We start from the raw sequence: 21759 nt of genomic DNA, 5'->3' as shown, positions 1-21759 counted from the left end.
CAAAGGAATTTCTTGAAGAGAACATAGGGACTACTGTTGATGACCGTAGACAGTCAGGTGTTGTGCATGTAGCAAAGGCTACTTCTGTGAGAGATTTTCGTCAGCAAGTACAACAGAGGTGCCCTCCTGATACACCCATTCCTTCTGATGAATGGATTAGGCCATATGGCACAATTGAGCGTACTTATTATTTTTATTTTTGCGATTCACACATGTACGCGCTTATATCAGGAGCAAGCCTTTAACGCTTTGGCATGCAGTGTCCTTTAATCTTATGTCACTTTACCGGTTCTAGCAGCATTAAGCAACATGAAATCTATCTTGCATTAAAAGGTGAAAGCTAGACACGGCGGTTTTCATAGTACAAAACACGCGATAAGAATTAATACACATAACCAATGGAGACAACACAATGTGCTCACACTGACAATCCAGACGTCACTTTTTCTCAGTTTACCGGTTGTCATATGGTAGAACAGTTCTTTGTTTCAACGCCTCACCACTAGTTAACTTCATAACCAACGGTTTTCATAGTACAAATAATTTTTAAAAAAATGTTGTCATGTGTCTCCTTCATAAACTACGATAGATTACGAACAGAAGCGAAGTATATACAGAAGCGCCTATGTCATAATTGTTACGGCACAGCAAGCCTAGGCGCACCCTAGGGCTCACCATCACAGTCAATAGCCTCCTATCTTCACGAGTCGTTTACACCTCTGCAGGTTAGTTTTTTTTGTACTAGTATGATTTTTTGGTCTTGCTATATCTATTTATAAACTATGGTTGTATCGGACCCCAGTCTGGCCAGCCTCTGAGCATATCGCACCCTGTTAAATATCCCAGGTGCCTGGGGTTTATAAATCTATGCTCTCAGTATTCTGTGTGGCCAACCCTCAGTATAAAACGCTTTGTTTTGAGACAAATGTGCACTTTGATGTCTGACTTTTATATATCAGTACAGTGCTACTAAAGTACGAAAACGAAAAATCCGTAAATTCTTTTATAATACAGTTACAATACAAATTACTCTACAACTAAACTACAAACACAATTAATTACAACCGGGGTTTGGGGAAAGGAAAATCAGAGTCCTCACACTGCAAAGCCCAGTACCGTAAAATCATACAGGCATTGTTCGTCCATAAAGAAACTGAAAGTTGTAACAAATGTTTACGAGCCTGTTTGGTAATGCACCTATCAATGTTATCCCATACCTACCCCCTCCCGGGCGTAGTGGGGGAAATGGTGGGGATTTGACTTTTTGAAAAATCAAATTCTCCACCCATGGGGGAACGACTAGTGGTCAAATCTCCATGTAGTATGGCTGTTAGGTACTTTAGGAAACAGGTCAATTCCTTTAGCTTGCAAGTTAAAATAAATGCCTAAAATTTCGAGCGGTCAAATGCCCCACTAGTGGGGCAGAGTTTCAGATCAAATCAGGTCAAAATCCCCCACTAATCCCCTAGTAAGCCCGGGAGGGGGGTAGTGGGGCTTACCATTGATAGGTGCATAATGTTTACGAACCTGTGCTACTAAAGTTAATCCTGCTTTTTTTCTGGCTATACAGTGAGTTTGCCGCCCCGGGAGTAGCTATGACACCTCTCCAACTCACGTATGGTCTTCAACTATCAAATCACAAAACAACAAATCTCGAGCGGTTTCGCCCACGCAAATAATTAAAATTGTTTGAAAACTACTCTCTAAAACACATTTCTAAGCTCACATTGATACAATACTAGTTTTAATCACGAACTACTGTCCTTCAGAACACAGTAATAACATCACAAATCACACTACGGCAATCACGCGTGAAGCTTCAAATCACGTACAGATTTGCGAAGGTGTCACACCCCTCTTTGCCACCATCAACTAGCTAGATATGAGTCAAGTACTGGACTGGACTACTGGTTGTAGGCTGTTTGTTCACACAGACAGTCAGACACACTGCTTATTAACTTGGTAGACTTGTCTGGCAATTCAGCGAAGATAATACCTGCTGTAATGCACTAGAGATTTTACGTGATCTAAAAGCTTTATTTTGTCCGTTGCATTTTATTATCATTCACATTTGTATGCCTAACAATTCAACTAAAGGTGGTAATAATTATGAATTAAAACAAATAAAACACTAATAGGATGTAATGAACTGCAGCAATAGAGAATCATTTCTTAGCATCTGGGAAGTTTGCTTTTGCATCTCATTAGAAAAGGTATACCGTATACGTACAAATTTTCGAGGGACGTAATTTTCGCGGTTTTCGCGGACGACCTGCTATCCGCGAAAATTTCATCCTCGAATTTTATTGACTGACCGCATACTAACGTCGCGACTAAACACGTGCAGATATGGCAGCCCACATGGCAGTGAGTGAAACGCTCTCGACTTTTGATGCGACTAGTGCTATTCATGGATATCACTATTATAAAGATGTGTGGACTGCTGTCATTGGTGAACAGCGCAATTGTGAACGCGAGTTTGGCAACCATCATGATTCATTTGCAGTTGCTATAATGAAGGACGGCCAGGTCGTTGGACATGTCCCGCGCACGATTTCGTGCATGTGTACTGTGACACTTTTTATTAGACATGGTGGTAGTATTTTAGCTACCGTAATTGGGGCACGAAGGCGTTGCACGTGTCGAGGTGTGGATAACGGTGGAGTCGAGTTGCCATGTGTCTACAGATTTGCTGGACCAAGCAGCTTTACAAGAAAGACACAGAGAGCTTTAGCGGATGAAGATGACATTTCGCACATAAGTGATGTCACTGAAATGCAAGGTAAGCTTTTAGCAGCGTCATGGGCATGTATTATTACTAGCTGTAGCTACAGAAAGTTGTGATGAAAGCAGAGATATTGATGCTCCCAGTTCTTCAATGATGTCAAGAAATGATGTGCCAGTGGTCAAAGTGGAACCTACCATTGATGGCGATGGAGAAAGTGGTAAACATGATAGTGGTGGTGCTTGTCGCTCAGATATATGGGTTAAAGTTCATGATATTTCATTAACATTTGAGGATAACACATTTTGGAGCAAGGAGAAAAACTTACCGATAAGCATATTAATTGTGCTCAGCGAATTCTGAAATTGAAATTTCCCAGTATTAATGGCCTTCGATTAACACTGCTTCAAGGCCAAGCCCATAAGCAGAGCACAACCAATGCAGTTCAAATATTTCATGTAAATGATGATCATTGGGTGTGTGGCACTACAGTTGGCACTACACGTAAAGAGGTACTGATATATGACTCATGGTACACAAAGTGGGATCAAGCTACTCTGGGAATCATTAGAAAGCAGTTTCGATGTAATACTCAAAGTATCAAAGTGGTTAAAAAGATACAGAAGCAAGAAACTGGTGTAGAGTGTGGGCTATTTGCGGTTGCTAATGCTACCACTATTGCATTTGGCAAGGATCCTACAAAGTTCATTTACGATGAAAAACGTATGCGTGAACATTTGGTATACTGCTTTCCCCAAAAAGACCTTGAGCTATTTCCACTTATCCATGAAATGTAATGGTGACTTACAAGTGTATTATTAATGATTGATTTTAATAATTCTAGTATCATTGTATTATTTAATAATTCAGCATTGATTATACACCTATATTATAACAAATCTTAAATCAATGATAACTGTTTAAATGTCTTATCAAGTTACGATTGAGTGTTAGTAGCTGAACTGAGGGCATCGACAACTTCAGTTATGCCAGCTTCAGCAAAACCATTACGAATGAAATCGTTTCTTTCAACATAATGGCACGCTTCTTCCAGCCACTTTAAACCAAGAGGTTTCAGTATACTTAATTTGAGATCAATGACCTTGGCTGCAGTAGAGTTGCCCTTGAGCTGTTTTTTGACTTCTTCAGCATACCAAAGCTGAAACAAGCGTTTCATGTAGCTCTTGATCGGTTTATTCACACTTAAATCTAGTGGCTGCAAGTGATCTGTACAGTTTGCAGGCACTTCAGCAACTAAAATGTTGTTGTCTTCCAAAGTCTTTAGACACCGTTGAGTCGTCTGAGCTTTAAACTGGTCAAATATTACTAGACAAGGATGTGTGCTTGGCAAGTTTAGATCTCGACGAGTTGAAACTACATATGGCAACAAGATTTTACTCAAATAAGCCATCATCGTCTCCTCATTTGACCAGTGATTTTCTGTGTAACACAAGTACCATCCATCTGGACTGGCTCTCTTTGGCAAGCATGCAGGTGTCTTTCCTCCATAAATTACTTGAGTTGGCAGTAATTTTCCAGTCAACGTACAAGATAGCAATACAGTGATCTGCCTTTTATCATCAAGACCAACAATCTCCACTCTTTTGGCACCTTTCTGTTCAAATGTCCAATCAGGAACAGGCACGTACTTTAATCCAGCTTGATCCCAATTGATTATAAGCTCGCCAGGAATGTCCTCCATCATAACCATTGTTCGGATATCAGACAAAAACTGCACTTTCAATTGTTCAAAATCAGAAGGCATCACCTTTGCTTTCGTTGTCCCTTGCCGTTTTACCATGTTCATCCGATGGAGTATTCGTTTAGCCCAGTCCTTTGTTATGTCAATATGGCCACCATTTTCAGCAAGTAAATTAGCATCATGGCTAATCACAACTCCTCTTGCAGTGCCCATAACAACTTCTGTACTTACAGCAGTACCCAATTCCCTGCTGGCTTTAATAAAGCACTTCACTTCTCTTTCCATTTCTTCACCAAGTAGGAGTGGTCTTCCACGGCGCTTTTCTGGCAGTTCCTCTACTTTAACTGGGCTCCCCGGTCGCTTTCTAGATTCTTCTTTCAGGTCTTTGTAAGTTTTAATATAGGCATCTCGCCAGCCTCGAACAGTGGATTCTTTGAGTTTCGTGAATTCGCCAGTCTCCTTGAAATGTCGCATTGCGGCAGCGACCCCATGATTATAGGCGTACTCTCCAACGATTGCCTTTTCTTTTCCTGAGATCTTAATGTAGAAACCTCTTTTGCTACCGTTTGAAGCTTCGCCATCCTCGCTGCCATCACCTCGAGGGTTTACGATTTCATTTACTTCCTTTCGAACGGCCTTGATGGTAGCTTGTGATATACTAGGCGGTAATTTTGACAAATCGAAATCGCATTTTGACTGACGTTTAAAGTAATACGTAATATCCTTTGCCATGCTGCCAACTCAGGCGCCAACGTCACGAGAGGTGATCCTCGAAAATAAAACCGCGAATATTTCTGAGGGTTAAACAATCATCGAAAATAAAATCGCGAAAATCCTGAAATTTGCTGGACCGCGAAAATTACGTCCCTCGAAAATTTGTACGTATACGGTATATATATATAGGGCATGGGAGGTATCCTTTTACATGATAGCCAGGTGTAATGTATTTTGCCAACTGGACTTGTGGACTGGACTCATGGATTGGGCTGAAAACAGCTCTTTAACAATAATCCATCTCTCTTGTGGGGTTAAAGACACCACTACCGATCTACACTGTGATCTGCTGGCACTGCTCTTCCTTACAAGTCACTAATGAAGGTCGTGCATGCACTATTTTTTTTAGAAACTTTGCAATGCATGACAGTATTCAATTTATAGCTTTGTAGGGTGGCATGGCTATTCCTATACAGGCTAACAATAAGCTATAGTGAATGTATATTAGTACAAACTTACTAGTCAATCAGTAAGAGAGTACTGAGGTGGGTGGGCATGAGACTACTTGACTATGTAACTAAGAATACGTACTGGCTCATTACTGAAACCTAAATACCTGTGCTAAGTACTTGAGGAGCAAAGGAATGAATCTATGCTAGAGTAGTAGCACCTATCGCTGCAAGTACACACAAGTACATGTGTTTTGTAAATATTCTAATAAATTGGTGTGGGCATGAACTGTGTGATTTGTTTAGAAGAGCAGTACCAGCAGTTGTAGATTGGTAATTTTGTCTTCAGCATTAAAAGGGATAAATAATGCCTGGATTATTAGTAAAAAGCTGTTTCCAGTTCAGTCCATGAGTCCATGAAATACATTACGCCATACATGGAGTACACTTATAACATTTTTCTAGTTGGGTGTCTGCTATATGAGAATCACAAAAAATAAATTCATAATCAGTGACAATTGCCATAAGATGATTACCATTGTTAGGCTCAATACATGTAGAATGCATCGTCTAAGGTAAAGTACTGTTTTGTATACCCATTTGCACACTTACACTTCTCATGGATCAGTAACTCTATACTGAGAGTACTGTTGCTACTTTACCACATCAGTGTGCTTTGTTACCATGGATACCAACATATTAAACCAGTCACCCAAGTATTGTTACTCCTTTCAGCAGCTGCAATTTATGTATTTTTATAATTTGAACATATAGCACTGTGTAAGAGCTATAGCATTCTGGAACACTTCTGCAAGAAGTTTCAGCGAGTATATTTATACATTCATCCAGCCCTCAGCTTAATTCCCATAGCTTGTTTATTTAATTGTTGATGTATTAAAACATTGCAGTGGAGGTACAATAGTGCATTCACAATTATGTATGTATGTATGAATGCATGTGTAAGTTACTGACAAATTTACAATAGATCATAGATTTTGATATTGTCTACTCTCAGGGGATGCCGTTTTCTTATGCCAGCTGCATAAAGTAATATTGACATGTAATATCTTCATACTATTACATACGTGTAGCCTCTTTTTCTTCGGGCAAAAGCCTTTAATTTCTTTACCCTCTGCTCATGGTCCACGATGTCTTTGGGGGCATCCCACTTGTTCGAAGATTTAAAATATATAGATTTACAAATGTCATTTTTCTTCTCCACAGCTATGAATTTAAGTTTACATATTCCGTTATGATCATTAAGTATTCCTTACCTTGGCACGAAAACTGCTTTATGTTGCCATACATGCGAATCAGGTGTGGTACATGGTAGGTCAAAATGTGCATGTACGGAGTCACATATTGTGGGCGGTAGCTGCAATGCACATCTCGTAAATCTGTATAATCATCGACCCAGTCCTTTGCCTGCAAATTTGTTTTGTTCTTTAAATTCATTGTACATAATATGAATTGTTTCATATGCATACTAAAGTATAATATACTAATTAAAGACAAAGGAAGCAAAGCCCCTCCCCTTTTTAATTGGACACCGTTATGTACCAAAACATAAAGATATTCTAATAGCATAGTCAATCACTCTAATAGAACAGTCATGTTTAAAACCCCGAGTATTTATTTTTAGCGATATAATATAAAACTTCTAATGCCACCACAAACTTCTAAAATTATTATATTGAGACATGTACTGTATCCAGACACCAAAACAATTTACATTCATAACTGTTAAACCTCACTGTGTAAGCTTCATAGTAACTTTATTGCCAAAATCATCCACCACTTCCCCCTCTTACCATTTTTTTGCATATCAGAGTCTAATTAAACTGGAGGAGAGGGGCTTTGCTTCCTAGCACTGTACAGCACAATGCTGGGGTGGTAGAACAAGTCTGGTGACACTCTAATAGAGCAGTCAATATCACATTTTTAAAAACTGAGTATTTATTTTTAACACCACGATAGCCCTATATAGTACTTTACAACTGCATCCATAGTATGCATACATCGTTATGCATGTGAACTTTTGTAGCTACAAACTTACAAGCAGTCTGTTACCTTTTGGTGTAGTAGGTCGTACTGAGTGAGCAGATTCCTTTGCGATATCAAATCGTAAAGGTCTTTGAAATCCTTCAACAATAATGCAAACATTGCATCCCTTAACACATAGTTTAATAGTTTTACTACTTACAATCCACAACTGAGCTACTCTTTTTACTTCTGTGGAAGGATGACATAATGGGATCTTTGATGGAAAAAATTTGAGCAGGTTTTTTTTCCTGTAGCCTACTAATGATGTATATGAATAATTACTTTTGTCGGAGCTCTCATCATCATTTTTTTTCATCCAGATGTCAAATGGGATTCCACAGCGTCTAATATTTAAAATAACTGATCTCACCATTGGCCCTTGTTTCAGTTTCCATCTAGTTTTCATTAATCTTTTATCGTGGGCAACAGCTGTAGCAATAAAGTTCTTCAATAATATGTCAGTAATTCTTAGTAGCAGGTGTAGTTCGTCAGGGATTATGTGGTCAGTCTCAATGTGTACAAGTGGTAAGTGTTTGCAGCTGTATTGTTTTTCTCTGTAGTCCTCATATAGAGATTCTAACGTTCTTCTATTTGTGACTAAATATTCGGTGTCTTCTATGCCTGTATCCCATCTGCAGAATTATCTTTCAAGTTTTATACAGTGTTTTTGTATATACCTGTCTTTTTGGTCAACCTTGCACCAAACACAAGCATACTGTGATGATGCTTTTTTCAGTCCCATCAACAGTAAAATCATCTGAAATTTGAACACTTGTAATTTACTAATACCAAAGTTTACTAATAAGTGTATACCTTATAGTCACTACAGAGAAACAATTCAACGTCATAAATTTCATCATTTATTGTAATGTGTGGATCTTTCAGTAGCGAATTGATTTTGTCTAGTGATCCTTTCATCCCTTCTGCAATAGTTTCGTACTCTTCGGATGCCTTGATCACTGACAATACATGTACATCTATACACATTAAATACATCCATTGTAATGTCAGTAATTATTCTAATCAAATTGTATAGCAGATTATTTTCAATGTACAGTATGCATAGATACTTTCAAAAGTACTTTTTGGTAGGATTTCAATATATTTAACACACAAATTCTGGAGATGTGTGCATGACTTGTGCCTATAACTAATGTGCCTAATCAATCTCATTTAAGTCATATTGACAATCAAGGATCTTGGAGGTTAGAAAGGTTGTTCCCAGTGATTGTACTTGCATAATTCTCAAGTTTACTTATGATATGTGTGCTACTAGGAGCAAACAAGATTTTTCAGCTGGCTTACAAATGGATTATAAGACTGGGCTTTTATACCAGGAAATGGAAATACAGCATGCGTATTGATATTATGTACATACGTACATGCATGTGTGTGTGTATGTGTGTGTGTGTGTGTGTGTGTGTGTGTGTGTGTGTGTGTGTGTGTGTGTGTGTGTGTGTGTGTGTGTGTGTCAGTGTGTGTGTGTGTGTGTGTGTATGAGGAAGCATAGCCAAGTGGCTAGAGCATCAGTCTGGCAATATAATGAAGTTCTATTTGTAGTTTTGCCGTTGCTGTTGTTTTCTTGAGCAAGAAGAATTGCTCCAGAAACCAGCTGACAAAGCTATAATATCACTGGGTGCCTGGTATATATGTTTGCTATTTATCAAAAGAAGCAAATGGCCACTGTCATTTAGCAGTATTGAGGTCATTGAGAAACTTTGGGTTTTGCGACCTCTCTTTGTATGTCCTAAGTAGGTAATACTACCCCAAGAGTATTACCCTGCACAAGACTTGAATACCTGAGTGGTGTACATGCATCCCGGTGCTGGTTCACTGGGTGGCAATGGCTATGTTTTGCATGCGGCTGCTGGAGGCTTTGCTTTGTATATATGTATGTGTTAAAAGCACATATGCATGCTTGTATCTTTACGAGTTTGTTAGTTTAATACTATATATATACATTAATTTTTATCTGTACTTTATACACAGGCATACTTGATTGGATGAACTCTTCCCCACAAAGTATCGTAAATGTGAGAATGCAAAAATTTGATGTCCTGCTATATTTCGCTCCATCCAATGATACCTTTACTCTTATTTTGTTACTGTCGAACTTTGTAGGATCTCTGTTGATCTGTTTGATGTAAGAACAGCAAGCAGTAAACTCTGATCCAGATCAACCACCTGAAATTCTTGTAAACACTCATACATGGGGTTGTAATTGTGTAAGCAACACAAACTATATAATAGCTATTGTTCTGCTACATGTACAAGTTAATAATTTTAAGGCATGATAAGGTCAGTAATATATTTACAATACGTAGTCTTTTGCATGGTTGCAATAGCATAATTTTTGTAAATGATATCACTTCTTGATAGCATGATAATATTTTCTGTATTTTCTATATTTTCTGGATTCTGTACTATGTATAGTCAGTAGATGACCTGCACAAATTTCACTTGTGATATTACATTGTCATTTATGTAGATTCCTAGCCTGCATAATATGTTGTATTTGCAAGGCAATGGAGTAACACAGTTGGCACTCAGAGTATTTGTGTATGAGACTAGAAGGTTGAGAATGTTTATCATCACACAGTTACAATGATGTGTAGGGAGTTTACAGTTAGGACATGCAGGCTGCTCACACTGCGTATATGCTATTATATGCACTTGGTATATATCATACTATGTCACGTATGTTAAACTATCGGCATTATGTAGACTAACCAAGTCTGTAGCAGCTTCAGTTAGAAGCTCAATGAAGTCGCATTCAGCCCCTTCTATCTCATTGTTTTTTGTGCTGGTTATTGGTGTTGTTTTTATTTCCTTTTTAAGTTTCTTTATCTATATACAGATGACACGTAACCATTACATTTGTATGGGTGCATAAAATAATTACTTTACCTCATATGCTCTTGGCAGGGATGGAAACAGTGAGGCTATCTCATGATAAACTTTGAATGATACATTATTTACCATGAGGGTGTGCAATAGAGCTTTCTGTGTGTCTTTGGTAGCAGTTCTTTGCTTGACGATTCTAGATCTGCGGCCTGATTTCCCCAACTTAATGTTTATGTCTTCTCCTCCAGTCTCCACAGTCAGCATTGTTGCTTTTAGCCCTATTGCCCCTAACCCTTTTAAGTATTCGGTTGTCTTAGCTTTTATCAAGGCCAGTTTTCGTTGTTGGGTACTTGGCCGTACTTCAGTATATGGCATTCCTGCAAGTAAAATCAAGGTATATAAGGCCACATAAACTTAATTATTAGTTTCTCATCCTCCTGCACTAAAAATAGCATTGCTGGAGGGCGGATTATGTTTTTTTATATATTTTTTTACTAACTGGATAGCTGAGATAAACCATCATTATTGAATGAATTAGCTAGTTAAAATGGCTCAGAATGCACTTTTTCTTAGACTGCTCTAGCAAGGCACCAACTTTAAAAGGTGCTGGATGGCTGCACTAAGCCACCAGTGGTGCAAAAAATCCTTGATGCGGTAAGAAAAACGGTGATGTGGGCGGGGATGAGAACTAATAATTAAGTTTATGTGGCCTAATATATATAGCTAGTACACAGCTACAATGAATCATCAGTAGATTATAAGCTAAGTTATCAGTGCCAACCTACCTGGAATTTCTATGTGTTGACTGTGAAAGCACACCTCTTTTTCAAATAGTAAAAATTTACGAGAACCAGATTCCTTGAAGACAGTTTTTTTTGTCCCCATTAACTCGGTATATCTTGATCTGATTTTACAGAATTCCCTCTTCAGCCTGCACTCTATATTGCTGTTCACCGATGAGAAAATGCCTGTCCTGGCAAGACTAAAATTTAGGAGATCAGCGTAAGTTGAAACACGGCAGTGTAATTTTCTCTGTAATTTAATTTTAGCCTCCCAGTCGTAGTACAAAGAATTAGGTATCACTATCTTTGCAATTGGGTTATTTTGCAAGCAAGCCTTGTACTGACGGTGGTCTCTCGGGTCAGTGGGAATAATTTTTCCCTTGATCTTGTTGTCAATACATTCCATGCCTTTCTTAAGTTCTTGCTGAGGCGACTCGGAGCTCGGGCTTCCTAACGGAGAAGTCATATTATAACTACAAATTAACCTGCTGAGCACTATAACAAGCATTCACAAAATATAACCTAAATAGCCTATATTCCGGTCTTTTATAGTGTTTTAAATCCCGCCAGTCAGCTAATCCCGCCAAATTTAGCTTTATTCTCTGTAGCTCAATTCTCTGTAAATGTTGTACCCTCTATCGTTTGCCCCTTATTTGGTGCATACCCATGCATTGCAGCTATACATGCCTAGTACCAGGTATACGCAGCATGTGCTTACCATCGAATACAGTCCTGGCCAACTTAAGGCGCTGGTGCAACATACATAGACTAGCTATCTATAAGCTACTATCTAAGTCAAATTGAAAATCAAATCAAGCAGCATTATCCAAACGGTAATCAAGACCCGGGCGTCCTTTGTTTCATTTTTATAATATATCAAGCAACCATTAGTAAGATCGCGGTGATCAATAGCTTTACAAAAGGTGCACGCCCTGCAATACTTTAAAAGTTGAAGGCTATGCATCTGCACAAGGTAGAGAATTGTCTATATCGACCCGGTCTATATACTTGAAGGCGATATAATTATACGTACTAACTGACTATAATGGAAACAAGGAGAAAGAGAGTGGACGCAGTAGCTTTGCTGCAAGGAAAGGTGGATGTAAGGTCAAAGGTAAGCTCTACTATCTTGTCCATTCACGTCATGTCATGCAGGTGTACAGTAGCTATACAAGTAGCTATACTATGTAAGTCTTATAGTGATATTATGTGGTGTATTATAATTTTATAGCGTGGTCATTTTGATGACCACCTGCAGTCCAAATCTGATTGCTTCGAAATGGTAAGTGTTTCCCATACCTATAGCACGATTATATAGCAAGCTAGATGTATATAATCACATTCAAGGCAACAACAAGACCACTTATTTCTGCTTTTGCATGGATGTCCAATGCCAACAAATAAGAAAACTACATCTATTGCCACCAAATCTAACATAAGATAGACTCTAGATAGAACAGCCAACACTTGCATTACATGCTCACAACGAATTTTCTTGGCTAGGAACTGCAGTGAGTTGTCTCCTTAAATTTGTAACTACTAATCACTTCTTTTTTGTTTTCTGTATGTATGTATGTTTGTCAGTTTAGTTCTTGTATTTACCTTGCCGTGCCCACACAGATCTTTTACTACGATCTGATTGTGGTCGCACGAGACCGAGGTCGCACATACTATAAGCTAACTCTACTTATTGTGTTTTCTCATTTATAATAATGATGGTTCTCTCTCTGGCTATATAGATTAGCTATACTCAGGACTATGCATGGTCATTGGTCAAATAGCTATAGCTAATTCAATGTTGTATTTTAAATCATGCATGTATGTAATTGTTGTACAGAATGATGTAGCTGAGTCAAGAGATACCACCACCATCGCCACTGCTGCTATTGCTACAGATACCACTACCACAGCTGTTGCTACAGATACCACTACCTCCACCACTGCTGCCGTTGCTACAGAAACCGATACCACCACTGTTGGTACACGCACCACTGCTACTGTTGCTGTAACTAATTTTTCAGATACCCACTCGGTCTACTATGAAGTAGAAAGGGTTTTAGCCACTAACAAGAAGGTATGCATATGTTTATGCTATATACCCTTATATTTGTGATTTATTCATCAGAAGAACCAACCGAGACAATTCCTGGTCAAGTGGAGGAATTATCCCACTGACCAGGCTGGGTGGGTATCTGAAAAGGATTGTACACAGGAAGTGTTAAGGTATAGCATGTTATTTCATCCCCAGTTTTGTTAATGGTATTATCTTACAGACAATTTTACATAGAGGACATTCCTGAGGCAGTAGTGATGGACCATGTAAATAGGTTAATTATAGAAGTAAATAAGAAGCTAAATAGTACAAAGGAGAGCTGTGACAAATACATTAGGATACCATTCATGCATTCAGTTTATTATAAATTATTCGGGAATAGGACACATCTTAGGGCTAGGGATTTTAATTGTACATACTTTGAAAGAGGGTGGGACCAATCTTTTGATAGGGCAGTAGGTAGAAATAGAACAATTTATAGTGGTAGTAAGGTTATATATCCTATTGTAATGTACCTTTATCATACTAGTAGTAAGGATGGTCGTTTTTGTAGGGATGTACATACTTGTACATATAGTAAAAAATCTGTAGCCTATAATGATATGTTACGTATATTTGTAAATAAGAAAGATTGTAAATAAACAATGCCATTTATTAAATGCTATCCCACTAGGGACTTGTGAAAGGCTAAAGCCTGTGAATACATATTAAATTTAATTACATAAGTGACAGTTTGACAGCTTGTGACCACTCTGTGGTCTGACATGTGACAATTCTGTGGTCTGACATACAGATGTGTACCTGTAGTATATTGCTTTATCCTGTAATAATTGACCATAATTTAATTGCGGTGACCAACATTGTGCTGCTCCAGTACTGCCTACACTTTAGTCACTTGCCACTTTTAATAAATATTAAAGTTAGCATATATATCTACCATTGTCCTGATCATGACCTCTTATTCCGGCAACTACATATCCTGTCAATATTTTTGTTGTTTTTGCTATAGCCATGCTTGGCATTTATTGACTGTATCGAACAGGAGTGCATGAGGTAACAATCTGTGTATGCCCTAGCACTCTTTATAATATACCTCATACCTAGTTCACATGAAGCTAAGATTGAGACTGAGCCAAGCTTCATGAGATGAAATCAACATTAATATGAACCTGCATCATCTGGATAGCCCTAAATACCTTTGACATATATAAAATTCTTGGTCCAAAGGTGTTTACTGAATTAACATAATGGGAGCTGATGATGGAATTCTACACTTAAAACATCAGCATAGCAAGTACTTGTACAAGTAATCCTGTAGAGATTTCAGTTTCATCACAAGTCTTCCTGTAAAGTAACAAGTCAATAATGGTCTTCATCCTTCACCAGCATGTGACAGTTGGCAGGCATTCTTGTGGTTCAAGCCATATTTTGTATGAAGTGATTGCATGTGAAGTACTTTATTTAATTATTTACCATGGACACAACTATTATAATGAACCACTACCAAAAAAAAATTAGTAGTTATCACATTGGTGGACAATGATGACATTATTCCTGTCAGTGTGTTGTTGGCCTTGGTGATGGCCTTGGTGATATGATTAGTTCTCACGTGTATGTGTATGTACTTATAGGCTTTCACAGATTCATAAAACTGCACTTCTCTTAATGTGCAGTACCTAAAATAAGAACCTGCAACATCTGGAAGGTCTCAAGTATGCCTTAGCACTTAGGAAAATAACAATGGAACAAAGGTCTAGCCAATACTGTGTGATCATATTCCACATCCTGCACACTCTAATATCATAAAGATCATGAATTCACTTGTGATGCTAAGAGTTTTATTGTATTCCTTCACTTTAATTAAGTTACTATGGACCCGTCATATTAACCACTAATTATTAGTCATGTGTAAATGGCCTTGGGATGTATCAAACAGAGATGAGGATGATCATCAGAGCAATCTGTTTACTTCATCGACACACTGATACTCAAAAGTTGTGCTTGCATGCATGTGGATTTAAGGATATCCAGTTTTAATAAAAATAGGTACAATTGAGACTGGACAGTTCCAAGTCTCCTTTATTTATGAAGTTACACAAACATCTGTAACATATGCAATTATACCAAGTGAGATCCTGATGCACTATACTTTATTGTAAATTCCACAGGACTTGCATCAATAATATTAATTATATTCATTGAGCATGTGCAAATAATTGCATTAAAACTATAGCCAGTTAACCCATCATCAACAGATTTACAAATACTACACCCTGCCAAACCCTTATGTGATCATGTGAAAGCCACCACAAAAATGCTATTTCACCCTGAACAGTATTCATGCATGTAGTAGCTTGGCTTGTGATACTCAAGTAACAGATTAATATGAAAGCAAATAACATGCATGCTGTAGTATATTAATGGCATCACGGCTATTATACTTCCATATAACAATGAACCATGTATTATTTATTTCACACTGCGGCTCAGTCTAATATATACCCAAAAATGGATTTTCAGCTTCTCTTTGCAGTTGATTCTGAAAAAAAAAACACAATGATGCATTTCCAATATATAGCTAGCTAGCTACATATACATAGAGTAGTTTGAACTATGTAGGTTTCACAACTAAAATATAAAGCCATAAAGAGGTGCTAGTATGCTAAGTTTGATAGCATGTCAAACATGAGTTACACCGGCTATTATATGTTACATGTAACTACTGTGTTATAGTCACTGTACTGTGTATATGTGACTATATATCTCCATCTCCATCATTTGTAGACAATTAACTATTTTGGAATTGCAATAGTTATTAGATTTTCTAATAATCTTATATTGTTAATTGTCAGTCTAAAATAGTGGTAACAATAAGTAACCTCTTACCACAATACTCGCGGCGCGTAGTGTGCATTAGGTTTGGCGATGGGTGGACCTATTTTTAAGTCCGCTGGTGGGCATTAGTTTAGAGTTAAAACTTTATTATAGTGAGGCGTTTAATACCATTAGGCAGTGAACAAAGTTCTTCTATATCTATTGGCAATCAATGGCATGAGTCTATCTGCAATCGGTGTCAGTACTAAGCTTTTATTTGTTAAATCATTCTCTGTGATTGTGTATTAGTGGAACTGCTCGTATTGCTGGCTATGACCTAGCTACTGAGGTGAGTCAAGTGCTAAGGGTACTTCCCCTACAGGTATAATCACTGGAGTACTATGGTGGATAGATTGCCTTTTTCAAAAATGCTATTATTTGGCCTATGGCCATTTGGTCAAATACTAAGGTAGATAACTGACACCTCTTGTCTGATTATGACAATATTTATTCTGTTACTCTGATGTCGTAACAACCATCTGTGTTACCTCCTTAGTGGACTGATCTGTTTGGATCACTGTGGTAAAGAGGTGGTCTTATTTGTAAGGGGGGACTATGTCATGTAACAAGCTCCTTCTTAGTCACCTAACAACCAGTTGCCATGCATGCTCAATAGCATGTAGTCCTTGACGAGAAGGTATATACTAAGGTCATTAGTCAGAGGTATGGTTGATTTTCTCCCTTAGGCTGATCGTAGACAACAACTACCAACAACTCCTGGTACCTGAGTGAGTATAATTGTTTTATGTGTCATCCAAAGTGTGTAAACTGTTATTATTGGAGGATGTTTTGTGAGTAGAAAATGTTTTTCATAGTATGTACAGTTCTCATGGTCATACAGTCCTCATGTAAGGACTATCACTTCATACACTATAACCTGGCCATGGGCTACGGTACAGCTTGGAAACCAGTCAAGCCTGGCTTAACCCAACAGTGTTATGGTGCTAGAATATGATGTATGCACTGTGAAGGTACAGTGAAACTTCTCTTAACAAACTCCCCAAATTAAGAACACAATAGGAAACACCTCATAATAAGGACAACAATTTTGGTCCCAACAGGTCTGGTTAATACATTTTTGACCACTGAAAGAGGAATACCTCTATATTACAGCAAAAATTAGCCAAAACTTCTGGGTCCCAAAATGTCTGTATGAGAAAGGTTCCACTGCATTGCGAAGCTGGTTGGTTTCTGATCAATATTTTTGTGAGAATGTGCAAACCTCTATTGCATGAATAGTAATGTCATGGCAATGAATATAATTAAGAGGCTTATTAATTATGAGTAATTAAATACCACAATCACATATCACAAGGTTTGCTCTAAAAGTAATGGTAAGGTCCCTGTTTCAGGCAACACTGATCACTTAGTTCAGGCAAATGTTTGGCAGCAACAATATCACTTACTGCTTGCTGACCAAGTCTAGTTTTAATTTTTTTTTTTTTTTATAGCCGCCATAAAATGGTGGCATAAAGATAGCAGAGAGGGGGTTGGCACACTTGCATACACACACACACACACACACACACACACACACACACACACACACACACACACACACACACACGTATGTACATACTACACCACACACATGCAGTATGCCAGGGACAAATTCAGATTACTTAGATGTTCATAGTCTGCTGGCACTTATGGGCTCCTGGTCCATTACATACTTAAATAAAGTATGGACAATCCCAATTTGTGCATATATGAGGCCATAAGGTATACAAATGGATGCACTGTGTGGCTTACAATTAAATGTCATTTTAAGTATTTGATCACTGTGGCATGGTAATGAATATAGCTTGTTAATTATCAGTAATCAAATACCACAATCACATTAACATTTTTCTTACAGAGTGAAGAAGTTGGTGCAAGTGGACACCATAAAGTGAGTAGGTTGTGTGTAGGATAGACGGTGAGTGTTTGGCCCAGCACAACCTGTCAGACACAGTAATTCGAAGGTGCTGTGTAAATATGACAGTGACTTTTTAGCAAACATGTTTTTGATTGATATTTCAATGCATACCATAGTGTACCCATAATTGGCATTACCAAACTTTGAGGTCACTTGTGTTTAAAAAATGTGGCTTAGTTATAGTGAATATGTGGATGCTCTTGTGACTTTATTCATTGTTTCATAATTGTGTTGTAGCTAACTATATTTTTATTCATTTTGTTTTGTTTTGTTTACGTGTAGTAAAATGTTCCTCTGGGCAAGGCAGAATGACTATATTCTAACACATTCGTACAGGCATACTGGATACTGGTCAATTGGAGTGATCATGTATGAAATATTTATAGGTGAGTGGGTGGGAGTAATGATGTAATCTTTGGTAAATATCTCATTCTTCAGACAGGTTTTCTGCCAGAGGTACATAAACCTTTCCATACAGTGGACAACAATATGTACTATAGGTATGGACATACCCCTCAATCCCATACATATATGACTGTCACTTGTCATGGTTATTCCATTAGAACGCCTTCAATGTCAACGATGTTAATTAGGTCTTAGAAAATAAATTGACTGGGACCACATACAGTGTAAGGTGAGATATGACTAATTTGTGTTTGTACAGTATGTGTAGTTCGTGTGTGTGTTGTGTGTGTTGTCGTACATCACAGAACGGTATAAAAGTCTAACTTAATTGGCAATATGTAAGTACACATTCAGAGTAGCCCTTTTTTAGATTCAGGATCATCATAGAGGTCAAAGTAGATTGTTAATACTAAGTGTGACCAGATCTGTGAAAAGGGTCTTATAGCCTTTCCAAATTTCCAAGTTTGACAAGTCATAACCCATCGTGTGTTTAACCTATTGTCTTAAAATTACATCCAGCAATAGTGCTATGTTAGGAGTTGCTATGTTAGGAGTGTAAGGTGACCAAATTTCAGGCTGATACCTTACACACACAAGTTAAGTTATGGACTGCCAAGTACATACCATTGGAAAAGCTATTAGACCTCTTTCACAGATGTGGTCACATATGTGACCGTCTCAGCGAAAACCCATCTAATTCACACAAGCATGCGTATTGAGAAAATCAAAATGTAAAAATAATTCATAAAATTGTTCATGCTACAAGAAAAAATAAGCAAGTTTTTATCAGGCAAGTACTTGAAGAAGGAAGACTCAGATCGATTAAAACTATAAACCATCTTATTCGCCTACTCATGGAGAGTTCGAAAATCTTTGTTTCATTTCTGCAGATCTAATGGTTTGCGTGACAGGTGCATTTGTTTAAATTTGTTGCCGTTTCTTCAACAAAACTGCCTTCATATGCCTATGCGCAAGTGACTGCAGGGCTAAAGCTATACTTTGGTTGATCTGCTAATCCATGGTGAACATTGTAAGCCAAATTCCAACTTTGTAGACTAATCCAAACGGAAGTTATTGCTGCGAATGCAAGTGCCCGTAGTTTATTTTTAGTATAGTCACTGTATAAATCAATTTCCTTGCTCTCCCTACTTTCTATTTCTGTAATTCCAAAGCTACTCACCACAGAAGGCTGAAACTTTGGTGAACCAATGCTGAGAAATAAAAATATAAAAAATTCTGGGCTGTGTGAACTATACGGGTTTTCGCTGAGATGGTCACATATGTTTGTATCCTACATACCACTGCACTCCCCCAATTAACTCTTGATTTAGGGCTAGCTGTAAAAGTTAGCTACATTTATTTCACATAGTTGTAGTATTGGAATCTTGAGAGGTGATGGTAGCTGTGGGTAGCTGTTAGTGAATAGTAAATTTAATTGCTGTGTACTGTTGTTTGTACGCACATGCACACACATCCATGCACACGTACACACACATACAATACATATACACATACATATCCTTTTTTCTTTAGATGGGAGTCTTCACTCGCTTCTACAACACATCTAATTGGGTAATCGACTTGATTTATGTCACCATAATATTGGGTATGAGTGCATACATATTGTGTTTCATTTCATGCTCTTTTAATTAATAGAATTCCATTGGATTCCATGGGTGGATTATCATGCAGCTGTTGGAGATCTAATCGTCACGGGAACTGTGACAATATTCTGGATGTTTATATGTAGTATATACAAATGATTTAATTGATTTTAATTTTATCAAATAATAATATAAAAAAACGTCATAGCGATGTAGTTGGGTGGTTTAGTTGCATGGCTTCATATAAGGCAGTAGACATAATTATGTACAGCTTTAATAATAAATGGTGTGAATGATTCATTAAATTATGCACATCTAACATTTGTTTGTGGTGTTTACCCATCACTTTTATAAAGTAAGAGAACAGCCTGTTGGCTCATGTGGCTTCCCAAAGTATCTGGACAGTTTGTGGCTAAGTGACACTCTAATAGAGCATCACTGCTTGGAAACACGCACAATTGGCATGGTTGAATAATATGACTGCATGCCCACACATGGTAAACTATTTGGTAAGTGTGCGGCATACATTATTTCAAGTGTTATATAGGAGAGTACTACCATTGAAAATTAAAGCCACTAGGTAGAGTAGAAATATGTGACGACTTTATGTAATTATTGACATCCCATAAAGGAATTATTTGTTGACCACAATTCTTATTTGCGTGCATGGGTAGCTACACAGTACCATTACTAGAGTTTCACCCTTCAAATTGACTCATCCAGAGAATACTGATTTGTAATTTGCTCCCTATTCCAAGTTTATAATATAACCACAGGACACACCCAAATATACTTGTTATGGATTAAAAAGTCTGTTTATGGGCTCAATGACACTTAAAACATCTTCAGGTGCCTATAGTTTGCAAATTTACAGTCTCGTTTTTAGTTTTAAGCTTAATAATCATAACTATAATAATATTTTAAGGAAACTCCCACTAGGGTTAAACTTTTTATAAAAAGTGTTAATTAAGAATTGCAATATTTTTTTGGAGAAAGGACCCTTGTACATCACAATCTGCTTGATATAGGGAGCTATTAGTGATAAAACCCTAATAGTACACTCAAAAAGTACACTCTTGCTACACTCTTGAAAGTCAAGGTATACCTACAGTACTTATACCTTGATTTTCAAGAGTGTACTTTTTGAGTGTACTATTAGGGTTTTATCACTAATAGCTCCCTATATCAAGCAGATTGTGATGTACAAGGGTCCTTTCTCCAAAAAAATATTGCAATTCTTAATTAACACCTTTTATAAAAATTTTAACCCTAGTGGGAGTTTCCTTAAAATATTATTATAGTTATGATTATTAAGCTTAAAACTAAAAACGAGACTGTAAATTTGCAAACTATAGGCACCTGAAGATGTTTTAAGTGTCATTGAGCCCATAAACAGACTTTTTAATCCATAACAAGTATATTTGGGCGCATCCTGTGGTTATATTATAAACTTGGAATAGGGAGCAAATTACAAATCATTATTCTCTGGATGAGTCAATTTGAAGGGTGAAACTCTAGTAATGGTACTGTGTAGCTATCCATGCACGCAAATAAGAATTGTGGTCAACAAATAATTCCTTTATGGGATGTCAATAATTACATAGTCGTCACATATTTCTACTCTATTAGTGGCTTTAATTTTCAAC

General features: G+C 37.5%; 3 protein-coding genes and 1 long non-coding RNA gene across 10 annotated transcripts; 2 read left to right on the top strand and 2 right to left on the bottom strand.

The window, feature by feature from the left end:
* Positions 1–614: 614 nt before the first annotated feature.
* On the top strand, positions 615–14804 carry LOC136254834 (uncharacterized). Of its 5 annotated transcripts, XR_010700806.1 has the most exons (6): positions 625–725; positions 12491–12541; positions 13107–13333; positions 13385–13482; positions 13533–14365; positions 14417–14804. XR_010700806.1 is itself a non-coding variant. In XM_066047604.1 (5 exons), exons 2-5 carry the CDS (start codon positions 12539–12541, stop codon positions 13951–13953), a joined length of 759 nt encoding a protein of 252 aa, XP_065903676.1. In that variant the 5' UTR covers positions 626–725; positions 12491–12538; the 3' UTR covers positions 13954–13971. The 5 variants fall into 5 exon arrangements, 3 of the variants coding, with proteins under 3 accessions (XP_065903676.1, XP_065903668.1, XP_065903672.1); XR_010700803.1 differs by lacking the exon at positions 12491–12541 and having other exon boundaries at positions 615–725; positions 13097–13333; XM_066047604.1 differs by lacking the exon at positions 14417–14804 and having other exon boundaries at positions 626–725; positions 13097–13333; positions 13533–13971.
* On the bottom strand, positions 6461–8981 carry LOC136254814 (uncharacterized). 2 transcript variants are annotated; one of them, XM_066047574.1, is made up of 7 exons: positions 8447–8981; positions 8311–8390; positions 7794–8265; positions 7661–7732; positions 6865–7015; positions 6676–6814; positions 6461–6628 (listed from the first exon to the last, which is right to left on the bottom strand). In XM_066047574.1, exons 1-7 carry the CDS (start codon positions 8627–8629, stop codon positions 6577–6579), a joined length of 1149 nt encoding a protein of 382 aa, XP_065903646.1. In that variant the 5' UTR covers positions 8630–8981; the 3' UTR covers positions 6461–6576. The 2 variants fall into 2 exon arrangements, with proteins under 2 accessions (XP_065903646.1, XP_065903636.1); XM_066047564.1 differs by having other exon boundaries at positions 7647–8265.
* On the bottom strand, positions 9325–12005 carry LOC136254824 (uncharacterized). The gene is made up of 3 exons (XM_066047584.1): positions 11263–12005; positions 10541–10854; positions 9325–10480 (listed from the first exon to the last, which is right to left on the bottom strand). Exons 1-3 carry the CDS (start codon positions 11765–11767, stop codon positions 10322–10324), a joined length of 978 nt encoding a protein of 325 aa, XP_065903656.1. The 5' UTR covers positions 11768–12005; the 3' UTR covers positions 9325–10321.
* Positions 14805–16216: 1412 nt separating the features above from the next.
* On the top strand, positions 16217–20308 carry LOC136254795 (uncharacterized). Of its 2 annotated transcripts, none has more exons than XR_010700759.1 (9): positions 16217–16595; positions 16683–16823; positions 16873–16914; positions 18045–18077; positions 18387–18490; positions 18543–18604; positions 18668–18738; positions 20043–20115; positions 20166–20308. It is a non-coding gene; the product is annotated as an uncharacterized lncRNA (long non-coding RNA). The 2 variants fall into 2 exon arrangements; XR_010700756.1 differs by having other exon boundaries at positions 16218–16475.
* Positions 20309–21759: the final 1451 nt, after the last annotated feature.

This window comes from Dysidea avara, chromosome 1 (genome assembly GCF_963678975.1).
Source record: "Dysidea avara chromosome 1, odDysAvar1.4, whole genome shotgun sequence".
In the NCBI taxonomy this organism is placed as follows: Eukaryota; Metazoa; Porifera; class Demospongiae; order Dictyoceratida; family Dysideidae; genus Dysidea; species Dysidea avara.
This window is presented reverse-complemented; position numbering and strand designations above follow the sequence as displayed.

Coding starts and splice junctions, on each gene's coding strand:
- LOC136254814 (XM_066047564.1), bottom strand. CDS start 8,629: ATGTATTTAATGTGTATAGATGTACATGTATTGTCAGTGATCAAGGCA. Junction 8,391..8,446: donor TTCTCTGTAGTGACTATAAG/GTATACACTTAT, acceptor TTCAAATTTCAG/ATGATTTTACTGTTGATGGG. Junction 6,815..6,864: donor AAAGCAGTTTTCGTGCCAAG/GTAAGGAATACT, acceptor TTAAATTCATAG/CTGTGGAGAAGAAAAATGAC.
- LOC136254824 (XM_066047584.1), bottom strand. CDS start 11,767: ATGCTTGTTATAGTGCTCAGCAGGTTAATTTGTAGTTATAATATGACT. Junction 10,855..11,262: donor TCAACACATAGAAATTCCAG/GTAGGTTGGCAC, acceptor TTTTACTTGCAG/GAATGCCATATACTGAAGTA. Junction 10,481..10,540: donor CCCTGCCAAGAGCATATGAG/GTAAAGTAATTA, acceptor ATCTGTATATAG/ATAAAGAAACTTAAAAAGGA.
- LOC136254834 (XM_066047596.1), top strand. CDS start 12,305: ATGGAAACAAGGAGAAAGAGAGTGGACGCAGTAGCTTTGCTGCAAGGA. Junction 12,374..12,490: donor AGGTGGATGTAAGGTCAAAG/GTAAGCTCTACT, acceptor ATAATTTTATAG/CGTGGTCATTTTGATGACCA. Junction 13,334..13,384: donor TTTTAGCCACTAACAAGAAG/GTATGCATATGT, acceptor TTTATTCATCAG/AAGAACCAACCGAGACAATT.